Consider the following 22,095-nt stretch of genomic DNA (forward strand, 5'->3'; position numbering starts at 1 on the left):
ATATATATATATATATATATATATATATATATATATATATATATATATATATATAAGAACAAAAATAAAATCAGAAAGAGAAAAAAAGATGATACGGAGAATTGTATAAAGAGATATGTGTTTCGAGGGGAGCAATTCAATCACAAATAATAGAACGTATCTTACTAAATAATTTTTTATTCTTACGAAATATCATTAAAAATTTCACTGACATTGTAAATGACTGTATACATATTCTTTGTTGCATTAAAAATTTACATTATCTATTGACATTTCTACGTACCGACATTTTAACCTACATTTTTTCACCTAAACGAAAAATATATAATACATAGATTACGATATATAAGCGGATAAGGAATATAAGACAAGAATAAAATTGAATGGGAAATGAGATAAAGATACATACGTAAAGAAAAGAAAAGATACATGAAGTCGACATCCGGCGGAAATAGGCGAAGAGCGCGCGGAAAGCTATTTGTTCGTATTTCTCTGATACGCGTATATCTCTCTCGGTTGAGTTTAAGATCTCAACTACGCATTAATATTATTATGAGTTTCAACCACACAATTATTTAAGTCGAAGTTGGAGGAAAAATATAACATTATTACGTGATGACGAAATTATGTACTAATTATTTAAAAGTTTATAAGTATTTATATAGCTTTATTATTGTAAGATACTTGATAACATATCGAGGGAGAGCTGATAAATTTATATAGTTGCTGAGGATGTTTGAATGAATAATTAGAGAAAGAGGTCTGATTTTTAACCAAAGGAACAAAAAGACCTCAATTAACCAACAATATCTATTGCAATAAAACTATTTTACAAATCGTTATTGCACTTGTACAATTACAATAACATTGTAAGGCAAGATAAATTACAAATGGGATTGAAAATATTAATTTTAATAATAAATATTTAAAAGAAAGGTATTAGGTAAGTCTTTTAATTACGCAATTATGAAACTGCAAATAATAAAAATTATTTTAGAATGCAGATAGATTATGAAGTTATGCTGAATTATTATGAAGTTTTAATGGTTCGTTGATTAAAATTTTTAATAAATATAAAATTGATAATTATGAATTTTACGTTGGCTTTTTTTATCAGATAAAATTATTCACACTACTTTTAGCGTTATTTAATTATAAGGCAGCGTAAAATATATTTGAAAAAAAAACAAATTATATTAACATATACGATGATAATTATTTTAAATTAAAATACAATACACGTATATTATAATTATATGTTTTTTGTGTAGTTGCTTTATTTTAGAAAATCAATTCTTTCATAAAAGTAACGTGACAAGTATCGTAACTTACTATCGGGGAACATCATGGATTAAATATCAATTTACCAACATTCCAGATAAAAGCCCATTATCAATCATAGACACAAAAACACAAGCGCGTGTACGTGTTTTACATGTCGCGTAGATAAATGCGCTTCTAAATCTACGTAAATCCTAAAATCCAACATTTCTCTTGTTTCCGATCAAAATAGCGTATCGACCTAAAATCTGAACCCGACCGCGCTCATCACCTACACCAGCCCAGAAATGACAAAATCAGCATTTCAAAGCAAGAGCAATGAGAAAAATGGAAGAAAGAGAAAAATACGGAATCACAATTGTTGCTCGGTAATGAAGAGAGTCAAGCGGCGGGAAAAAAGAAAAAATTACAGGATATCCGCTGTAGCTTGCTATCTCGGAGAAGTACATTGCGTAAGCGCACGCGCGAACCTCACCGGCCAGGCATTTTTTCAGTCTCGCTCTTTTTATTTCTTTTGTTGCACACTGTTTCTAAAAAAAATCCAAGATAAATCAATGGAAGATCTGTGGTAGCTTTTGCCGATTTGGCACTGCGCTCCATTCTTAAAAGCGCAAATCCATTTAATTAAATCGTATTCCCATAAGTTTCTGTAGTATTAATTTTAATTTTTTATGCATTATCTAGTTATTTTTGTACTTACTTATGTTACTCTCATCTGTAAATACCTTCTCATTTACCATACGGCAATTCAATAATTCCACAGCATTGTATATTTACGAAGAAGAAAAAACAATGGTTGCGATAAAAATTATATATATATTTTTTTTTTATCATTGTTGGATATAGATGAGTAATGAATTGATTGTTAATTGTCTTGAATAGAACTATGATGTCGCGAAACTACATAAAAGTTATCTTGAGTAAATATTAGATTTTGTTAAAAAGTTTAATATACGCTTTCATGTTCATTTCCATAATATTATTCGATTAAATATTCAATTAATATTTCTTAATTGTAACATAAACTTCTGAAAAATATATCATTGTTATTTATGAAAATCAATTTAATTGCAGATCTACAAATAATGTTCATTTATGATTAAAAATTTAAGATATAAAAGGATTCTATAAATCCTATGCAATTCATCAACAAAAATAAAAAGTTTTTCTAAAATTTACTTAAATCCATATATTTAAAACGGAATATTATTTATGAAAATGTATATAAAAAAATTTTTTTTTTTTATAAATATTACATTTAATCTATATCTCTCTCATTTACCATATTTAATTACGCTTTGAAGATAATATATCATAATAATAATTTTGTATTATAACAAATTATTTGTAATGGTAAACCGTTTTTCTTTTAACTTTTTTTTTTATTTTTATTTTTTTTTTATTATTTTTTTTTTTTTTTTTTTTTTTTTTTGTAGATATTTGACGCATTCTTGTAATTAAGTATTTAATGTTTCAATTTCCCTACTGTATTTATAAAAGTAGCATAAAGAGGAAAAATTCTTACTGATGTAAAATTTTTAAAATAAGCACGAATCAGAAGGCTTTATTTGAGAAGTAAACACAGAAAAGAAAGCTTGACGTTCCGACGCGCGGAAGTTTATGCGTGTCGGTACGGGGCCGGAAGTGACGCGAGTCACAAATTCGCGCGTTACTTGCGAGGTCACGTAGTGAACGTAGACCATTAAGAAGCTCTTGGTATCTAATTTTATTTTATTTTTCCTCTTTTCTCAGTTTTACACTTCTTCTTCCCACTCTTACTCTCTCTCTCTCTCTCTCTCTCTCTCTCTCTCTCTCTCTCTTCTTTCCTTTGGACGATGTAGTCTATTTTATATATTTTTTATGTACGTGGTTTTGTATGTATACGTGTGCGTGTATATATTTTTACATCTATCCATCTTAATCAATAAATATACCTTAGTTCGTATGACGAAAATTGTTAACTTTCATATTTATTATATAACCAATTTAATTTTTATGAGAATGTAATTTTTGAAGTAATGTTAAACGCTTTTTGATTACTGATTATCTGTCAAAAAATTAAAGTAGTTCAGTTGTTTAAGTTATTCATTGAACGAACGCCATTTAAATTAAATTTTAATATTACGTAGATAGATTGATCATATTTAGGTTTTAATGTATGTTGTTGTAAACTCCGATAAGGATTATTAAAGAAAAATTCATCTGTACTTTTACTACATTATTTGGGACAATTAGGTACGCGTAGCAACGATTTAATAAGCAAATAACAAAAAATAATGAGGATTTATTGTGAAATTATTTTAGAGGCTATTCGACATGATGTTAGCCAACGTTTCGTGACAGTTAATATCCGGTTTGGATTAGTGAAAGAAAAACAGGGATGGAATATATCAAGCAACGAGTTACAGAAAAGCGAGATAAAGTTATACTTCCGAGGGTTTAGTTTCGCCAAGCTTTCGTTTCACAAGCTTTTCATTTGTAGCTTCTTATGCGAAGTCCAAAGTCGATAAAGCAATGCGACATTTATTTACTAACATGTGAAATGAGCCAGTTTTTTTTTTTTTTTTTTAAGTACTTGGGTCAATTAGACTTATCGTAAATATTCGACAAAATTCTATTAAAATGATATTAAGTTCTTCCGCTTGAAACAAGACGTATCGGTAAAGAGCCAAATATACTTAGCAATTCTTATTATTTTATTATCTTAATTAACCGGTTGTTCTTAAACTAAAAATATAATTCATAAAGAAATTTACTAACTATTGCATTAACGATGTGTGTATGCGTGTGTTTAGCTATAGCGTTGCTTATATAAGTATCGGAAATGTTTTACAAAGCCAATGGTACATTCACTGCCAAAATCCTTATATAATGTAAAGAATAAGTTGAGATTATATAAAATTATTTTAATATTCCATAAATCCCGTCCTATAAGACATATATTATAAGATGTTTACATTTTAAAAAATAACTTAAGGATCCATTGTTTACCGGAAAAAACAAATGCGATTATCATTATTGAGCAATGTGCGGGCAAATTGTGAACACAACGAGTAATAAGAATTGATTATTATCTTAAGAATACCGTGTATAACTAATCCGGCAGCAATGAGACAATATTGAATTGGCAATAAGGATGGAAAAAGGGCTCGATGAAAGAGTAGCGGCAGAGTTCGCCCACAGAGCAATGGAGCATTTTGCCAGTAAATTAAAAGCATTCGCTCAGAATGAATTCGACAGGAATGGTCGGTGGTAGTGAGCTCGCTCGTATCTACTGAAAAGCCACGTAGAGTAGTCCGTGGGCCGTCATGTTTTCACGCTTTTGCCTCCCGTCGGCCACACGTGGGCTAAGCATATGGCCGTGGCTGCTTTCTATTTGACGATGGGGGCGACTTTGGGAATTCTCCGCAAGGCGCTCCTCCCACTCCTACTCATACTCCTACTCCTACTCCTACTGCACTGCGTCCTCGTCGTCGTCCTACTCCGTCGCCTCCCTCGCCGCCACCGACATCGCCACCAACACTGTCGCCCCCGTCGCTCGGCTGTCGTCGCTCTTATAAAGCTCGGGCCGATCGTAAGCGCACGTAGGCGATAAAAGTCCCGAATAAATGCCGCTACCCACCACCGTCTTTTCCTCCCACCTCTTCGACGGCATTCGCGAGAGGCGACTAGGTTGGTTGCCAGGCCGAGAAGTAGATGGTCCTCGTGACGTCTAGTACGAGGTTGGCGAGCGTAACAATGACATTCAATGAGATACGAAAGAGGATGGGGCACTGGGGATGAGATGAAGAGATGACGGGAGGGGGACGGGAGATATCGACAGATGAGAAAACAATGATATAACCATGGATTTTGGTGAAAGACAAAGAGAGAGAGAGAGATAGAGAGAGAGATAGAGAGAGAGAGAGAGAGATACTCCTGCGCATGTACGAGGGAGAGTTTGCTTTAGGTTATTTAATAATGCAGTATAATGCGCGATAATGCAGTTCCTAGGTACTTTGGACACTTTGAAGAGCAGGTAGTCGCTCATTTTTATGAAAATGAAAGTGAGACTCGTGTTTTTAAAGCCTTTTTAAATTGTCCAACCGATTTTATAAAAGTGCGCGGGCCGCGAATCCTTATTAATGTTCCCATTGTTTCTGGTGCGCCCGCGGGTAAGAGGATCGTTGCTATTGGATGCAATCGAGAGTCGAGGCGACCGGGAAAGAGGGTAAAAGCCATGAGGTAATGTACTGTGTAAAGGTTTTTGACAGACGACAGGCCCTTCTGCATCACGCGCTCAATACATTTTTAAGGAAAGTAAGAATAAGATTGTTCGCCAAGTCCGTAATGTAATGGACGACGAGATTACGAGATTATTTATGTTGGGTTACGATTCTTTAAAGAAGAATCGCTCGACTTGCGTTTGCCAGATATTTACTCTACACTTAAAGTACATACACCACCTTTGTCATGTAGAAATATGTAAAAATATGTTATTCTCTAGATAATTAGCAACAATCATATTGAAATTAAAATTTTAAATTGTCGGCCTTGTAAATTCTAAATAACTAGATATCTTGCGAAATTACACGGGCCAGAGGGTTATATTTACATTGTGAGCTACAGGGGAAACGTTTACTTTTAAAAGCGTCTTTTACAAGATTATTATTTGGCATTTTTTTTAAGTTCTTATCAAAAAATCAGTAATTATCATTTACTTAAGTAAAATAAAAATACTTTTGCTTCTTCTTAGAATACTTGATTGTTCGACTTAATGTATATTTTTTGTATTGATTGCGATATAACGTAATTGAAAGGAATTAAGAAAAATTGATATTTCATTTTATCAAGATATTATTACTTCGATATTTACTGACTATGACTGAAAAAAAAAAAAAAAAAAAATAAAAATAAATAAAAAAACCAACTGAAAATATACATTTTAATTTTAAACAAAATATTTAAGCTTTCATAAATTCTTCGAAGTGAGGTGCAATTTTGCCAAACTTTCTTCGTTGCTACGTCGTCCATTGTAATTCAACATTTTATTCGCCATATATTTTCTAATGAATTCGAAATACGTTTTTCTTTGTTTGAATTAAATAGCTTACGAAACAATAGGGAGATCCAGGATATGTACCAGATACTGTGTCCCAGCATCTTTATTTTATACACCGAAAAATTATTATCGACAATGATGCATTAATGTATTTTTCTATTTGCTCTGCCCACAGATTTTTCAGCTATTAATTTATATATTTTATACGGAGATGATATTTCCATTTTAATGTTGCCTTTGCGGAGTAACAATTTTTTTTTCGGAATATTCTTCATTGATATTTTAAAATTTTTAATTATTTCAATGCTGTCAATATTAGAATTTTAAAATATTAGTAATTTACATGAATGTACGTACGTATGAAACTTTATACTGTAAAATTTATGTGATCTTGAAATCCATAAGATAATGGTATATTCAGTGTTATAGTAATAGAAGAGAGTTACAGAAACATAGTAATTCATTGTAATAGTAAAAGTGTACATAGTAAATTCAAATAAATGTGCAATTCCAATGAATGAAATATATTAAGTTGTTAAATAAAAAAAACCATGTTGTCTAAGCATGATGAATATGAATAAATTCAGGCAATAAAAGCGCGTAACCTGTGCACTTGATAAATTAGTTTCAATCTAGTAATATAAATTAATTTCTATACTCAAATTTATTGAAACATAAAATTGTCTTGATAAAAGGGGCTCGATCGGTTTAATGTAATAGATTGTAATTTCACACGCGACATGACAGTCTCATAAATCTGACAAAGCGCATGTAACGGAGACGTTTATTTACTTAAACTCTAAATAATTGACATATTTTTATATTTTATTGTCAAATATAAAGTTTCAATTCCTTTGCGCTAAAATGATTTCATTATCTCGCCGAGACAGTAGACGTCAGTGTCTTTATCATTGATTGATCAAGTAAAGCTTGTAACATTGTATTTAGGGAATTGCTGTTTCTGACTTTCCTCTTTTTTTTTTATATACATTGTACGTGGCTTTTATTTCGTCAACAGTATCACACTTTTTAATTGAAGATATGTATTTGCATTATTATTTATGTACTTTAACTATGTAAGAAAAATCATATATTACATAAAAATTATTATTAATAATTTTTTTATTATTATTATTATTATTATTATTATTATTTTTTTTTAATATTATTACAAAGTATTTGCAAATGTTATATAAAATTCAATTATTTTGCAACATATTGCATTACTCCTTATGAAATTATTATTCAACATATATAGACTTATTTTGAGTACAATATACAATATTAAATTATGACGAAAGCTTTAAAAGATAATGAGGGCTAAATATAAAAAAAAAATTTTTTTTAACTCACGTCGTTAATTGGCTTACGCTGATTAAAGAACCTCTTTCTCTCTAACATCGATCAATGACATCTTTCTCTGTCTCTCTTTTTCGCGCGTGCGATTCCCGACAACATGAATGGGATTTCAAGTGTTCCGGTCTCATTACGCGACGCTGTTGGTTGGATCTCCGTCTAGCCAATGAGTTTGAGTGAGTTATTCTCGGATCACGATAACGAGAGAATCAGACGGAAGAGACAAGAGAGAAAAAGAGAAAGAGGGTGGGAGAGGAGGAAGAGAGAATGATAGCTACCACCAGGGGATGACGGGGAAAAGAAAGAACAGCAAGCGGACGACACACACGATAACGAATATCGATTTTCTCCTCTTCGTCTACTTCTTGTTCCCCCAATATATCTTCAACACATTCTCTTTTATGTTGTTATATTACAATTATTGTTTGAATTATTATTACGAATAAATTTAAAACATATCTGTACACGAATTTAAATGCAGAAGGCCGGTACAGAAATACCTGCGATATTTTTGTAAGTAATTGGGTCAGACTATTACTATATTTATGGTTTATGCTAGAAATAATGTGACAAATTTAAATACTTTGTACATTATAATAAAGAAAATTTTACTTTAATTTGAAAAATGTACATAAATAAATAGATTTGCCATCTCATATTAAAACGTCAAATCCATTCACTTAATTGTAAATGCAACAATAGCAATCATTAATTGTTAATTTTATAATGAACATTAAGAATCTTTCTTGACCATTAAAATAAATTTACTATTTATTATATAAACTTCCATGTATGAGTCTATAAATTTATGAGAAAATGACAAATCGAGGCCAAAAAGGAACATCGTTTGACAGGAAATTTTGCTTTAAGACTAATACTCTTTTTTTTTTTTTAGGAGTCATTTTTAATTATGTACGGTTAATTAAAAAAAAAAAAAAATTACAGATATATGAACTTATACACATACAGGATTATTAAATTGTTACTTGATTATTGATGAATTATGAAAATGAATATTGCAAATATAATTTTTTTTTTATTAAATTCTATCGAAATTAAAATTTTAATAGAGTAATTCAATGCGTTATTCGATGTATTTTTTGTCTTAATGACCTTTAACACATGTATAATTAACATAAGTGCAGGAATTATTAAATAATAATTAATTATTATTAATTATTATTAATGTTTCATTTTAATAAGCATTAAAAAATTTTTTATATCCGAATGAATAAATGGTATTTAAAATTACGCAAACAATGACTTATAAAAAAATAATAACAAATTCTGTAGCTTATAAATGTTATGCTTAAAAATCATTTCCCCTGAATAATTATTTATGTTTTTTAAAGAAATATTTAATTGATCTATAATTAGTCTATAACACCGTCAATTTTTGCTTGTTAAAGGAAAATCTTAAACAAACCTTATGATATTGATAATAGGATCATTATTTTACATTGATTAATATATTTTTTAAATAATTTCTTGCGCATGTATATAGAATTATTGAACGTACCTTGAACTGCACCCAATAAAAGTGTGAAATCTTTATAGATATGCTAGTTTCCTTACGATTTTATGACTAAAAATATCTTAAAAGATAGAATAAGATTGTATATACTCGTTAATTATGTCAAATTATTATAAAATTTCTCATATTCACCCCCTAATGTTCGCTTTCTATTCTCAATTATATATTTTTACACCAACTGTTCGCACCTCTAGAGCATGTAGCGTATGCTTAGATAAATCGATCGTAGGATACATAAACATAAATGTTCGAGTTTGTTATAAGTGTCTCAAATAAGTTAATAAATTAAATTTCTGTGACAATTAATGTAAAAAACGAACGATCTGTATTCATTTTTTCCATTCGACATCCTATGAAAAATTATTTGAATTATCCAAAAAGTCGCGCCTTTTTATTAAATTTTACACGCATTCCAATACTCAATTGAAGAGCAAGATATAAATAGAAAAACATCTATAGTACGAAATTGTCAGTTAGGTGAGCGTCCGTACATAGAACGCAGGAAGAAGAGAAGATGGTGAGGGTGAGAGAGAGAGAGAGAGAGAGAGACAAAACCTCGACCTCCTACGGCATAAGTGAGAAAACTCCGTATCGAGAGACGGAGATCGGCCAATCAGATTCCTTTCTGTCTCTCTCTCTCTCTCTCTCTCTCTCTCTCTCTCTCTATATCCTTCTTTCTCGGCTTTTCTTGAGATCTCGCTCTTGGACCGACGAACAGGTTCACCTACACGTCCCGCCGAGTGCATTGCCAAGTGAGTCTCGCGTATTTGGAATCGGACTTTTTCTCTCGTGCGCGCAATTTTTCGTTCATTTATCGATTTTTGTCTTGAATCTTCTTTTTTTTCGACCAATAGCGTATAGCAAAAGAGCTTGTTCACAGGTGAATCCGTACTTTTCCTCTTTTATGAATGACGCATTATATGACCACAGCCACTTTATTCAGTCTGTCTATCAATTTTGAAGGACTAACATACTCATATAAAATTTAATTTAATTTTGATAAAAATTTCGGAAAAAGGCAATGTCTGAAGAATGATCAGCACATTGATACATTAAAAATCTTTATACTGATCAGACTAATAAACGATGTGCCCATTATTTATAAACAATTTTTATTTATTTGTTAATAATTAATGTATTTAATAAATATTTTTGCATTCTCTTAAAATATAATTGATAAGTTTGTTTCATTATTCGAATGAAAAACATTATGTTGTACAATGAATTTTTAGTTTTGTATGTCAAGAATCAGAATAGTTATTATGCAAAATACAAATAAAAATAACAACGTTATTTTAGAGAGAAATTAAAAAATTTTCTTTATCGTTGCTAGAACATCCGGTATTACATGAAAGTAACGTCCAAAAAATATGCCTTGTAGACTACTTAATTGTAGAGTACTTAATATCATTTTTTGTCATATTAAATAATATATTTATTTATTTTTAATTAGTAATTATATTTATATTTTAAATTATATAGTACTTACGTCTTTACTGGGGACGCATATTGGTGTTCCTTGTTTAATGATGCCATCTTCAATCATTACACCCATAATGATAGGATCTCTCGTTTTGAAAATAAACTAAAATTAGGAATATAATTAGTATGAAATTTTGAACGATAAATTTTTGTAAATTTTCTTTAATCCCATTCTTAATATTAACCATTAAAAAGGCTTTCATTATTCAATATAAAGAAAAATATTTTTTAATTGTATTTGTTCTCTGATTTATTTAAAAAGAAAAAAAAATATATATCTGTGTCATTTTATAGATACATAATTTTTAATAATTATTTAAATAAATATTTCAAAAAAAAAGTATACACTTAATTTTGTAATAATGGACTTTAATTAAAACTAAATTCCTATATATACATTATCAAGATATAAATGTCACTTGATATACATTAATTACTCGAAGTAAAAACATTTTTCATATCAATATTTCTCATTTCTTTTATTCTAATAATAAACATATTTTCAATTGAATTGTGACATGCCAAATTAATTTTTATATATACTAATTTTCCTCTTTGGTTCCTAGAGTAAATGAATAAAGGCCTTTAATAAGTTTTTGATTTTTTTATTCAATTGTTAATTGATACACTGCAGAACATCGTTTCGCTATTATAAATACTGAGTTATTTGCGTAATGGTAACCTGCTTGATTGCGGAAGAAAATGAAACATGTAGGTGTATTCGTGTGATCATACCAACGTATGAATTACCTTATTCTCATTAAATTTCACTGATATTTAGATAAATACAAGTAATTATTTATATATAATTAACACAGCATTACAAATAAACTAAAAAAATGTTCAGTTTCCACTTTTGACTAATTTAATAAATTTGTATAATTTTATTAGTAAATTAAATATTTCATTTAATGCTTCTTTTGATAAATAAGTCGCATAAATAAATGTTGATAAATAAAATACGAGATATAGAGATAAACGATTTAATAACTTGCTTAAGCAAAAATATTATTTAGCTCAAATAAATATTTATTTTAGTAAGTACGTACTTGTACTAAGTACTTACAATATTTATTCGTTTAAATTGTGCATGTTAGATTACTGTAACAACGGTCATTTATTTACAACCCATAGTAGGTTAATGTCTTTTAAAGCCGAGCATTTTTAAAATATAATAACTACAAAATACATCGAACAGAAAATTGATAAAGCTTTCGTGTAGTATTATAGAGACTTTTACTGTGTGTAAAACATTCATTACATGCGTAATGATACACATGTCGATATGGTATCTAAGATTTTATACGAACGCAATATTGATACAAAATTACAACTACATATATTCACGTATATGAAAAAGATAGTCGAAATGTACTGAATATGATGCTGGACGGTTTGTTTGAACTATCTAAAGCTATCATTTCCGATACGTATGAAGAGCATAAATCTACTTTCGCAGTCCCTTACTCCGTCATTTCCTCTATACTTTTTTTTGTATATTTTTTTTTTATTTCCATCGTCATTACTAATATTTTTCCTCCTTTTCTCAGATTTTTTTTTCTTATTGTTATTACCCGCGAGTTTCATCTTTCGCAATATTGTAACCCTAGAGACTCATGGACTTTCTAGTAGTCAGCTATCACCCCCGCTCCATCACTTTCATTCAATCTGTTCCTTTCGACTGTAGCTTCTTTACTCTCTCTCTCTCTCTCTCTCTCTCTCTCTCTCTCTCTCTCACTCTGTCATGTTAGGTAGATCTCCTGCAGACTCTTATTTCTCATCAAGTGCGCATCCGGTGATAAATGCTCTTGTGTACATTATATTGTGCACATTTGGTCGTTCGTAAATAACCGAATCACGATTCGAAATCTACCAAAAGTTTTACTAGTTTTTTTTTCAACTTTTTTCCATTTTACATCAATAATTCCAATAAATGTAAAGAACGATTAATAATTTCAATATCAAATATATATAATATGAGAAAATATCTTATATTCTGCATAGATTTTTTGATTATTAAATCGTTATATTATCAAGCTCATATATTTTGTTGTGAATTACGAAAGAAGTATTTCTAAGATCACTTGCTTAATATTTAATTATTAACTTATTTTACATTATTTCGCTAATCGTTAAAAATTTTAAGTTCCATTAAATTTTCGAGTTTATTTTACCATTAAAACGTAATATATATATATATATATATATTTACGATTAACAAGTTTCCCTTTTATTATTCAACATTAGAACTGAATTTTACGATTTAAATGATTGATCCGAGTATTTTATTAAATTAAGTATAAAGATTAAGAGGTACGGATTCAATATAATTTCATAGCAAAGTTATGTTTTCATATTGAATGAGTTTGAATAAAAAGTATAGAGGTGTTTGCTTTTTTTTTCTTCCTTGTTTTTGCATTACCAAATGAAATTATATGGCCAAAAACTGTTCACCACGACAGTAGCAACCATACCAGTAGCAGCGATATGTTGTTAATAATAATAAAAAAAAAAAAAAAAAAAAAAAAAAATGCAAATTCCCCTCAAGTGTACAATATTTGTATATTTTCGAAGAGTACAGATGCATTTATTTAAAAGTTCGACTTTAAAAAGTCGGAAGAAGGTTACTACTGTCCAGCATAAAACGAATTTCCTGTCAATTATTTTCCCGGAAGCATTTGTGCATTCGCTTTCTCCGGATATCAAGCACGTCTACGAGTCCGTCAAAGGAAATCTTTACGCGTAGTGCAAGGTGCGATCGGCTTTGTAACGGAATGCGTGGGAGCGAAAGGTAAGCGCTCGACTGTCGTCAGCAATTAACGGTTCTCCTCTTACACGCTAATTCATCCACTGTGCTTTTTAGTATATTTAAATATTAGCAGAGTTACGGCTATATGCGGCTATATAATGTAAGAGTAAAATTTTTAAATGAAGAATTCAAGTTTTGGAAGAGGAAGTTATCGAGGAGCTGCTTGTGTAAGAGTAACCCGAGATGCTTAATATTAGGAGGCTGGAAAAATATGGAAGAGAACGTGTATTCTATAGGGATTACGTTTACAAGCACGAGATTTTTACGATGCTTAGAAATTTGTCTTTTATGTCGGCATAATGTTGGTGGCATTTGTTGATCTTTTGAAGTCATTGAAATACAAATTTATAAGAGTTACTCTGTCGCAATGGACTATTTATGTCCAGATATTTTTTTTCTTTTCTTTTCTTCGTAAGAAATTTTCCATAAATAGGATCATCGATTATAACTTTTAACTATTTTCTACGGTCTATAATAATTTATTTATATTTTACATTCGCGTTGACGTTACGAAAAACTTAAAACTTTTCACCAAATACTTATGATATTTTCAACAGCCATGAATTATTCTATTACCCACGGAATCTACCGATAAGCCTCTTTAACTTTTTCATTTAAATAGTAGTGGTCAATCACTGTTTTATATAAGTCATAAAATTCAACGTTTCGCACTTCAAAATAGAAAAAGGATACGCACGCACGCACGCACGCACGCACGCACGCACACACACACATACTTTATTAAAATTGATAGATACGCTGCTGCATTAGCATAATAAAAATATTATTTGTTTCGCCGAGTGGTATTTTTAGAAAGCCAGGGGCATTTTTCGTGGCGCAGTCAATGAAACATGTGTTCATCGCTTCAACGATTTAATTTTATGAGTGGTATTTCCAATCACATATAATACATTCAAACCTCCATATTTTACACTTATTCCAAAACGGATGATGTTTGAAAGCCCAAGCGTATAGAATATATCTTTGCCCACACCTCGGCCCGTTATAACCGCACTACTTTTCCCGTCGTGGCATTATAAATTTTCTTCGCGCCTACCATAGAATAACGAGCCGATGTGTACGTACGCCGTAATACCTCCTATTCCCCCCCCCCCCCCACCACCCTACCCCACCCCACCCCCACCCCACCCCCATCATAACACAGTCTTATGGAAAGTAAGTGGGTGTATGCTTGCGAGCGTACATACATAAGTGAAACACGTCAGAGACACCCGTTATAGAACTTGGAGTTTGTAACTTTATAATGAAAACCAGCTACCTCTCTCTCTCTCACTCCCCCTAATTTTCTCGCTCCTTTATACGCACGCTCCGTCTCTGTATTTCTCAATAATAGGAATTAAAGACGAACGGTGTTCAAGGAATTACTACAGATCTTTATAGACATCATTCATTATCTTAAATACAGATATTTTTCCAAATGAATATGAGAGCTTTTTAATGTAAACTTTTAAATCATTGTTGTTGTCTTTTTTTTTTCATCGCATACGATGCCTAATTTTTTTTTTATATTTATTTTTAATATAAAAATTCTAAATACTTTGAAATATTTTAAATTATGAAAAATAATTATCATTGAAAAATAAAAGATAAAACAAATTAATAGAATATAAGGCAAATATTACATATGGAAATTCAATATAATTAGATTAATTTATGTGCTATAATTTGTGTATAGTCATATTTTTGACTTCTAACATGGCCTTACTTCGATAACGTTCAAGCATTTATATGGAAACTTTAAACTTGAAACACTGAAATAACATTAAAATAATTACAATTCTTTTAAATGGCAATTTATTATAATTATCTGAATTTAATTTGAACATTGAATATTATGAGTATTGAATACTATATGAAAATCATATCAAATCAAAATAAGCATTTTTTTTTTTTTTTTTTTTTTACTTTATTCATCTATTTTAAATGAATACTGCCTTTTAACGATATTTTAATATTAAAATCACTAGATGTAAATTTTTTAAATTCTTAAAATATGTTTAATTAAACATAAGGTAAAAAAAAAATTGAGAACATAAATTAAGACGGTTTATGTGACGGTTATTGAAAAATAATTATATTTTTAAGCATCTCATTTGATTAAAAATTCATATACCGATGCTCTTACGATACGATAAATTATTATATAATTTTTTTCACGGTATATTTTTAAAATGCCAACGTTTAATTAAATGTCTCATCAATGCACTAGACAATTGTAATTTTACAAAATATATTTTTTATTAATATTACGAAATATACGACACAAGTAAAAGTATAATGGATTTGAAAGTATACCTGCGATAAGATTTTTAGTTTGCACGGGAAGACGGCTATATGTTTATTTTCTTCTCGTTTCCGCATTCGTAGCTCATCCTTATATTCGATGAATCTATCGAATAGATGATAAATAATGTCAGCTTGAAAGATTTTGACACCTAGAGAGTCGGCTAGTTCTTGTGCGTCACGTTCAACCTTAACGTCGAATGCCAGAATTGTCGCGTACCTGATAAAAACAAAAAGTAATAATCAATATAGATTATTGTTATTCGCTAAACCAATATACCCAGTATATTTTATATTTAAAAATGCAGTTTTTACAACTCGCAGTTGAATTTATTCCATTTGACATAATTCAATTTTTTATAAATTTCATAAATTTCATAAATAAATTTACGGTTAAAAAGACCAATTTTAGTATTTAAAATGCACGTAAACGTAAATAATTAATTATTATTGATAATCTAAACAATTTATCGAAACGTTGCAAACGTCAACAACAAATAACGATTTAAATTAGATCTATTTTAGATTTATTTTAGATTTATTGAAAATTCACGACTAAACTATGAGTGATATTTCTCATAGAAGTTGAGAAAACAGTGATTTTCGACCTGGAAGGGTAAAAATAAATTAATAACATAACGTTGAGTAGGATCAAGAGGAATTTTCTCTTTCCTTTATTTCGATTCGTATACGTATTTCCTTCCGCCACATTTACTGCCAACAAATCGTACCAACAACATTTCTGTTCGCCTCTATTCAAAACATTGCGCGTTATTCGTTTGTAAAAAGAATAAGTATGTGTGAGGGAGCTTGTAAGACTAGAGGAGTAGGGTGATAGGAAGGAGGAGAGAGGGTGTGCAGTTGAAATCTCGGTACTCTTCCTTCTGATTGTTATCCACGGCGTAAAGGAAGTTGTGGGATTCAGTTCCGGTGAGTGACTCGCATGAGAGAGATGAGATTACTTTGTCTCTGTTCAAGTGCCCCCGTCTTTTTCGATCCATCTACGGACAAAGTACTCTTGTTGTGTATCTTTCGTTTCCCCCCTCCTTACCATGGCTTTTTACATTTCCATTTCTTTCTTTTCCTTTTTCTCCTCTTCATTCAGCTTTTTGTCGCCCCCCCCCCTCTTGGCACGGGAATGCGCCCATCCGTGAAGCAATATCCCGCCTCTTGTAGTCGTCCAATGCATTTGTAAAGCCGAAAATCTTCGGAGGACTTGCATTTGGAAAAAGACGCTGAGATTTCGAGTGTATTTTATAAATCGAGTCCTGCGCGTGTATTGAACGGCAATGGAGTGAAAGTTGGACAAATCATTAGAAGAGACAAACTATTGTCTCGTTGTCAGATTATTGTTAAAAAAGAAGAAAAAGGAGAAAAATTAAAAAGGAATGATCTTAATGACTTTACCAAAAGTATCTAAATTTGTGGTTTATCAAGATATTAATAATTTATCAAGCGATAATGTTCTGTAAAAAATCGGGAAAGCTTTATTAATCTTATATAATTTTAACTTTTATTATGCCATTTAATTGCGTTAATTGAAATTAATTCTGAGTTTTAATTAGATTAAAATAACGTATTAATACGCTTTAATAAACTATAGGAGCCTTGGTTATCTATAATCCGATGGAAGATTTCGCTATGTTAAACAATTGATTTTAAACAATGGCAGATTATTTATGAATATATAGAATATTAAGTTTTTCTAATAAATTTTATTTTTAAAATATATTTTTCCTCTTATTAATTTTCTTTACAAAGATATTTCATATTATGCTATAATTTTGTCAATTTAATAATATATAATATTTATTAATATTTTTAATTTTAAGCATTTGATAGTCTTTCATCACCATTTTATCTGCATTTTTTTTTCTCAATTTTTTTTCTTTCAAACGATTCATCTTATGGCAGGTAGATAAGTGTATAAGTGTTTGATGAGCCATGAAAAGTAATCGCGACAATCTCGTGCACCGTTTCTTTCTGCTCTTCTTTTATTTTTGACTGTTGCTCTATTCTTTGAAAATATGTCCATCCTTCTGCTTTATCAAGCATAGAGAAGTAGTGAATGATTATCGAAGGTGAAAAGCCGATTGTAAGGAAAAACTTTTAAAACGATTAAAATTAAAAAGGAAGAAACACATTATTTCTGTATTCAATGTTTTTTCAATAACATTAAGATTGTCGTGTTAGATGTATAATTAAAAAGAGTATTTTAACTAAAATAATATTCTATTTAATTAAATGAAATTTGTTATAAATTCTACATACTCTGTATATTTTGAGACAACGATATAATAATTATTAACTGTATTATAAAAGGGAATATTGTAAAGTTTTTATTCATCTTATATATAAGTAGAATGGCATTGAATTGAGAATTACGTTAATACAATAGATTTATTAGAATTACATTTGATTTGATAAGAACATCAATAGTAATTTTATATAAAAAAGTTTTATTGGCATTATTACTTTACTTTTTATAATACTTTGCTAATATTGGAGTTCTGAGATTGAGGAAAATATGTGAGGAAATATTATGTAATATGGGTGCACGTAAGATAATTTCAAAATCAATATTAACAAATAATATTGGTTTTAATTTATACAAATATTATAACGAATAGCAAAACAAGTTCAAATAAAATAAAAATTTCAGAATACGTAAGGTTAGCAGAAGGTAAAGAATACTTAGAAATGTCCTGTAAATCATACATATAATTACCACGAAATATTCTACCAATAGGAAATATAATATTATTTTGTTAAGAATAATATTAGGCAATGTAAGCACACTTAAATAACACTTACTGGCTATCGTGCTCCAACATAATTGATGCTTTCATGACATCCTTTTTGACAACAGGACCAATACGTATGCCCGCATACTGAAATGAAATAATAAAATTCACAATTGAAAAAAATATAACGTTGCGAGTGTTAAGAACTGATCGTATTTCTTTTACAAATTAATGGAGTATTTTATTTTTGTGTTTTATTGTTTATTCTTTTACTAGTGAGATTAAGGAATAAGAGTATAAGGAATAAAGATAATAAGGAATAAGAGTAGTAAGGTATTTAATAATTACCATGAATTTCTTTCAAGTATATTTGAAGAATATAATTTTCAATTTTTTTTAAGATATTTTTGTTTGTATTTAAGCACCCATTCATAATTTCTACAACGGGTTTTTTCTTCATTTATAATAAACATTAATAATCCATCTTCTTGTTTAATTATAGGCAAATAAATGATTCGAATTTATATAAATATAAAAGATTACTCTAAATATTTCCTATTAAGGTTATGCATTTGTTGTATAGTTGGTATACATAATTAATACATAATTGATATACATAATTAAATTATGTACATTGATCGTGATAGTACTAGAACTATAAATCATAGTAAAATTTTCATAATCAGAAGTAAAAATCACAAATCATGAGAATGGCTAACTAAGACGATTCCATGAAAAAAGTAATGAAGGCCAAATAATATATAATTGAAGTGGAGCAACATTATGATTAAACAGAATCGTCTCTTTCAATGTAGTTGCAAAATAATTGAACTCATAAAAAATATTACAGATAAATCTTATTTCTGAAAGATTGTTATAAAGTACGACTCGTTTATTGTAATTGTTATTTTCAATGTTAATATGATAATTGTAAATTGTTCATAAACATCTCATTATTAAAATTTTATTTTAAGCATAAAGTCATTTAACTTTGCGTATCAATAGTAATAATAATAATAATAATAATAATAATAATAATAATAATAATAATAATAATAATAATAATAATAATAATAATGATAACAACGATAATCTTAAAATAATAAAAATTTGGGAATTATAATAACACGGTATTATTGGCTAAGGAATTTTAGTAAAATAAATATATATCATCTGGATAAAATCCTTATAATACAAAAGGCTTAAAGATTGTTAAAAAATTATATGTACATTTTAAATAGCATAATTGAAAAAGTTAATACGGTTAAATAAGCGTAATTATGAGAATTAACAGATAATTCTGAGAAATTTACGTCTTTGATGCTTCCAGCTGGTTCGCTGTAGGAGTCCCAGTGGGATTTAAAAATTATTTGGACAAATCCCAAGAAAAAGGACGTAACTCAGTGTAGTAAGCAGCGTATGAAGTATAAAAAGGAGGTATATCGGCGTTCCGGTTTAAAAGGACGCAACACCGGCATTTCCGTTTAAAAGGACTCGTAACTCTACGACGATATTTAAAAAAACGTCATTCTTCTTATTTTTAACAGTATGCCGTGTTATTTTAAACAGGAGACAGAAGGGCGTATAAGACCGTTGTAGATTGTATCGTTGGGTTCTGTCCTTCTACCTTTACTTCTCGTCCACTTATTCTAATTCATTAACATTCGGCGTGAAATCCTCTTCAAGTACATTAAACGGAAATACGTAATGTGACGTAAGAAATTCTGGTTAAAATACCAATTGAGTCTGGTTTAATTTTTCTTTCAGACATTGCCAATAATAGAATAAACACGAAGAATGCGACGACTGTCACTATCGCTCTCACTATCACTCATCGAAATATCAGCACCGCGTAGTCTCCACGTAAGATCAACGGCTCCCCCTGTTTAATCGAGTTCAGCGAGTTACGTTAACCAAGGTGCCTGAGCATGGCTGAGCATGGCCGAACATAGCTCAGGCGATACGACATCCGGGAAATCTCGACCTACTCTGTTCCTGGAGCGAACGCCATAATCGGTTCTCCGTTTCCCTTTCGTCGCCTCGATACCGGATTCGTATTAATCCTTACAAAAGCTGCGCCGTCCTTCTTTTGTACGGTCGACGAGTGTTGCCGCTGCCGCGTCCTTTGCCTACTCACTAAACTGCTATTAACGCAATCATAAAATGGGATTATGGTTTTTCTGCCCCAAGGAAATTTTCTCCTTGGAAATTGAAGTCGGAGATTTCGTGCCTCCTGTAGAACCTTAAAACCTCGCGAAGTACGGTTATTATTTGTAGGATTATTCGGTAATTGATGCTTTTGATATCAGTAAATGTAATTAGATGAACAGCTTGGGGATTAAAATAAAAATATATTTTATATAACATGTAGCATGAGAAAAAGAATGTCATAGTAATTTTTTCGACTGAATAAATTAACAATCACATAAAGCTCTGATAAATTTAGATAAGTACATTGTTCCATTCAACCTGAAACGGCGAAATTTTAAATATTTCACTGTCAGATACACGGTGCTGTTGATATTCGGTATCCTTTTGTGAAGGATAAAACTGGCGGTACGATCATTGGGTTCAAGGATTTTAGATCCGATTAAAAGTAATTAAGAAAAGCTGATGAAGAGTATAAATAAAATAAATTTTATAATAAAACATAAGACTGCAGTAATTTCAAAAGAGCTTTTAAACGCGAGAAAAATTGAGGTTCAGCATAGGTCGGTCAAGTTTCCACGATTTGCATGTTCTCATTACAACCCAATTAATAAATGTCCAAGTCCGATTATTCATTCTGAACGGAAGATATCATAAATTGGAAGGGTAGGATAGGTGAGAAGATAAGAGAGATGGGGCAATTTTTTCATCTTTGTTTGCTTTTAAAACTCGAATATCTGTCTTGGTTGAAAGATTTCACCTTTCAAACAAATTTTTCGCAAATCAAATTCGTCGAGTTTTATCATTCCAAGGCTCGTTTGCTCGTTGTAACGTCGAGTCATTTTTCACCGACTGCAGTGTAATACACGCGCGCTTAAGTCGATTCGTATTTATATATTTAGGAGGCCTCGGTATGCGGATTATATGCGTTGCTCCTGCAATTTTTGATGTTAGATAGAATGCTTGGATTTCTAGAAAGTGGGAAACGTATGCGCGCATGACTTGTCAATCGGTTGAGAGAATTTCTATTGCATTTCTATTAACGTATTACGAACTAGATCATGTGTATCTACGTTATTTTTCTTTTATTTTATCTTGTATATGCTAGTGAGTGAACTGTTTCTTATATAGTCATGTCAATTAGTTGAGAAGTTTGTGTAAAGCCTAGATTTTAATTGTATGCTAAATTTGCATTGCAAGAAAGTAAATTAAATCCGTTTCATCAAGCTTTCATCAACAAGATGGAAGAAAATAAAGATTTATAAACAAATGATGCTCCATATTTCTTCCCCTTGACCTCCTTTAATGGATGGGTCTATGTGCAGAAAAATACACGCATACTTCGAAGCATGACAATAATCAACGTTTATCCCCTATCTTTCTTTACTTCCTTCGC

The 22,095-nt window shown here is 30.1% G+C and overlaps 1 protein-coding gene across 1 annotated transcript in view; it reads right to left on the reverse strand.

The window, feature by feature from the left end:
• eIF5B (eukaryotic translation initiation factor 5B) overlaps nucleotides 1–22,095 on the reverse strand; it is a 136,824-nt gene that overhangs the window by 59,225 nt on the left and 55,504 nt on the right. Inside the window, exons 14-16 of the mRNA XM_011501150.1 lie at nucleotides 18,622–18,698; nucleotides 15,820–16,027; nucleotides 10,702–10,797 (exon numbers count right to left, since the gene is read on the reverse strand). Of these exons, the coding sequence (XP_011499452.1) occupies nucleotides 10,702–10,797; nucleotides 15,820–16,027; nucleotides 18,622–18,698 (381 nt within the window). The remainder of the gene's footprint in view (nucleotides 1–10,701; nucleotides 10,798–15,819; nucleotides 16,028–18,621; nucleotides 18,699–22,095) is intronic.

Source organism: Ceratosolen solmsi, unplaced genomic scaffold (assembly GCF_000503995.2).
Source record: "Ceratosolen solmsi marchali unplaced genomic scaffold, CerSol_1.0 scaffold57, whole genome shotgun sequence".
Lineage (NCBI taxonomy): Eukaryota > Metazoa > Arthropoda > Insecta > Hymenoptera > Agaonidae > Ceratosolen > Ceratosolen solmsi.